At 43.0% G+C, this 3,299-nt stretch overlaps 1 protein-coding gene across 1 annotated transcript; it reads left to right on the top strand.

Moving 5' to 3' along the window:
* The first annotated feature begins 341 nt into the window (after window positions 1–341).
* Window positions 342–2,764, top strand: LOC122047900 (UDP-arabinopyranose mutase 1-like). The gene is made up of 4 exons (XM_042609432.1): window positions 342–794; window positions 1,626–1,876; window positions 1,966–2,134; window positions 2,222–2,764. The coding sequence occupies exons 1-4, from the start codon at window positions 459–461 to the stop codon at window positions 2,567–2,569; spliced, it is 1,104 nt and encodes a 367-aa protein (XP_042465366.1). The 5' UTR covers window positions 342–458; the 3' UTR covers window positions 2,570–2,764.
* The last annotated feature ends 535 nt before the right edge of the window (window positions 2,765–3,299 follow it).

Below are 3,299 nucleotides of genomic sequence, written 5' to 3'. Positions count from 1 at the left end.
AAAATTGTGTTTATTGCTTTTTCTTAATTATTAAAATTGTATTTCTTTTTTTTTTTTGAAAAAAAATGTTTTGAATTAATAAAACTTTTCTTCTATTGTTAGGTAGCTTACATTGCGGCGACGACCAGATCCATGATCCTGAACCGCATGAGACCTTGGACCGGGCCCTCCGCACCGAGACCCCAATTCCGACTTTTATGCGTACGCTAGTCACATGACTTGAGTCGTTTCTTGTGTCGTTGCTTCTGTCTACGCCAACACCGGCGATTCATCCTAAGGTTCGTCACGTGGGATCACGTGCCGGGCGTTCTATATAAACCGTTATAAGGGCGAAGTATGAAGTATGCAAAGGGCAAAAGAAAGATCCCATTTTTATCTCCCTCTTTCGATTCGATTTCTCGCTTGATCCTTCTGTTCTCCTCTTCGATCGATTAAGGAGGAGAGAGCGCGCGGAGGAGATGGCGGCGAAGGAGGCAGCAGCGTCGGTACCGAGCACGCCTCTGCTGAAGGACGAGCTCGACATCGTGATCCCGACCATCCGGAACCTGGATTTCTTGGAAATGTGGCGGCCGTTCTTCCAGCCCTACCACCTGATCATCGTGCAGGACGGCGACCCGAGCAAGACGATCAACGTGCCGAAGGGATTTGACTACGAGCTCTACAACCGCAACGACATCAATCGCATCCTGGGCCCCAAGGCCAACTGCATCTCCTTCAAGGACTCCGCCTGCCGATGCTTCGGCTACATGGTCTCCAAGAAGAAGTACATCTACACCATCGACGACGACTGCTTTGTAAGTCAACGCTAGATCCATCAACGGATTTTGATTCTCGTTTTCTTTTGCTTATAGATCTGAGTTTTCGCGACCTGTATTATTTTTTCCTTATTTTTTTTTTTACTTCAAATTTGTTTCTCATTCTAAACAATCTGGGACCTAATTAGAAGGCGATGCTTCAGTTAGATCTAGTGTTGTTCACTATATTTCTAAATAATTCAGACAGCATAGCTATGTTTGAGAAAAGAGACGATTTTCAACTTGTTTATGCTTTTCTTTGTCATTTATATGATTTGATTGACTGAAACAATACTTTGCAGACAGTATCAGGTAGTACTAAAACACAGAGATCTGATATAGCGTAGTTTAATTTTCTAAAATTCTAAGTGGAGGTTATGCCAAATAAATATCGAATCTGTGTTGAATGCTTAATCTGAGATAGATCTATCTATTCGTGCAACAATTTGTGCAAGAGTGGGAGTAGGAACAAAGAATGGAAAGGAGATGTTCAAGTCTGGCAAAATCATGTGAGCTAGGAGGGTGTTATCTTTAGTCTCTTTTGCTTCATCATAATTGTCCCACCATATATCATCAGGAGATCACTATTCTTTGTGTTCCTTCTTACCCTGGATTGCAAAGCTCGATTTCGGAAGATGTACCTACACTTTCAATAACTGTTATCTAATCACAGTTAGCTTGTTGCATTAAAATTTTTATGTTTTTCGAAGATACAACTGTTGCACATGGAACACATATTTTCTGTTATGCAGCACTACTTGTAGTTGTTTGTTTGACAATCCTTGCTTCTTGTATCTAAAACATTATTCTTTTGTCTATCATCTTAAATAGGTCGCTAAAGATCCCTCTGGCAAAGACATCAATGCACTGGAACAGCACATCAAGAATCTTCTAAGCCCTTCTACTCCTTACTTCTTCAACACCTTGTATGACCCTTACCGAGAAGGCGCAGACTTTGTTCGTGGATATCCTTTCAGCCTCAGGGAAGGTGCTCCCACAGCTGTTTCTCATGGCCTTTGGCTCAACATTCCTGACTACGATGCTCCCACTCAGCTTGTAAAGCCTCGCGAGAGGAACTCAAGGTAACAAATTCCTTGATCTTATTGTCTCACAGCCAGAGGATTCCAATTGTCACAAAAACTTAATCTGCAACAATGTGGTGTTTTACTAGGTATGTGGATGCTGTTCTAACCATCCCCAAGGGAACTCTGTTCCCTATGTGTGGGATGAATCTGGCTTTCGATCGACAGCTCATTGGCCCTGCTATGTACTTTGGCCTCATGGGCGATGGCCAGCCTATTGGACGCTACGACGATATGTGGGCTGGATGGTGCATCAAGGTCAGTTTTCTTCATTAGTTTCGTGATCACTTTCACAAACCTAGCTTTATGAGCAATCTAACATATGCATATTCGTTGGCACTCTAGGTGATCTGCGATCACTTGGGGCTAGGAGTGAAGACCGGCTTACCCTACATTTGGCACAGCAAGGCCAGCAACCCATTCGTCAACTTGAAAAAGGAGTACAAAGGGATCTTTTGGCAAGAAGAGTTGATCCCTTTCTTCCAGTCTGCTTCCCTCCCAAAGGATTGCACCACAGTCCAGAAGTGCTACATTGAGCTCTCCAAACAGGTAAAGGAGAAGCTCGGAAAGATCGACCCTTACTTCACCAAGCTTGCAGATGCTATGGTCACATGGATCGAAGCCTGGGACGAGCTTAACTCTGCCGGAGCTCAAGCTCCAGCCCCAGTCGCCAATGGCACAGCCAAGAAGTAGGATAGGCGAACTCTAGCCTCCCCAAACATTTGCAACCTCGGTAGTGTCTTTGATTCATGCTTGGCATTTGTAACTCTAATTTATAGTACTTTCCTTTCATCATGTTAAAGTTGAAGCTTCAGAATTTTTTACAGGTGGGTTATTGTATTATTATTCACTTGAGTTGGCAATAAAAAGATCCGTTGTTTTAGATTATGTCAGTGGTGGTGTTATTCATCAAGAACATCAATATTAGGTAATAATTGTTGGACAATTTGTTATCCGAGATATTTGGAAAAAAATACAGAATTAAAATTGAATAAAATCAATTCTAACTTATCTGTTAAGATGACCTGAGCGGATAGTCTTAGTCTACCAACGAGGTTGGTTCTGCTAAGCTTCTGGTGGTTCGAGATAAATAGTTGATGCGGTGCGTAGCAAAATTAGGAGTCGATTGTCGAATTGAGAAGAAAATTTGCTGGCTAAGATACTGAGGCCTGTGTTCAACGCGGTTTCCTTGAAACAGATTCGTCCCACCTCCGGTTGTGCTTCGAGGTTCTTTCAGGTCGTCTGTTTCCCAGAATACAACCGCAAAACCACGCACGCAACCAAGTACTGGTTGTTCGCGGCGAACTGAGAATGCACCCAAGTACTATCACGAGTAGTTCAGCTGAACGGATGCACAACTGAGAGCAAAGAATTAGGGAGCGACGGTGGAGGAATTCTTTTACTTTTGCTTTCACTTTCGCTC

This window comes from Zingiber officinale, chromosome 2B, assembly GCF_018446385.1.
Source record: "Zingiber officinale cultivar Zhangliang chromosome 2B, Zo_v1.1, whole genome shotgun sequence".
NCBI lineage: Eukaryota > Viridiplantae > Streptophyta > Magnoliopsida > Zingiberales > Zingiberaceae > Zingiber > Zingiber officinale.
Note: the sequence above shows the minus strand (reverse complement) of the source record. Positions and strands in the feature narration are given on the sequence as shown.

Bases quoted from the DNA above. Each gene is read 5' to 3' on its own strand.
- LOC122047900 (XM_042609432.1), top strand. From the start codon at position 459: ATGGCGGCGAAGGAGGCAGCAGCGTCGGTACCGAGCACGCCTCTGCTG. The intron at 795-1,625 runs GTAAGTCAACGC...CATCTTAAATAG, and splicing joins CCATCGACGACGACTGCTTT to GTCGCTAAAGATCCCTCTGG. The intron at 2,135-2,221 runs GTCAGTTTTCTT...TTGGCACTCTAG, and splicing joins GGGCTGGATGGTGCATCAAG to GTGATCTGCGATCACTTGGG.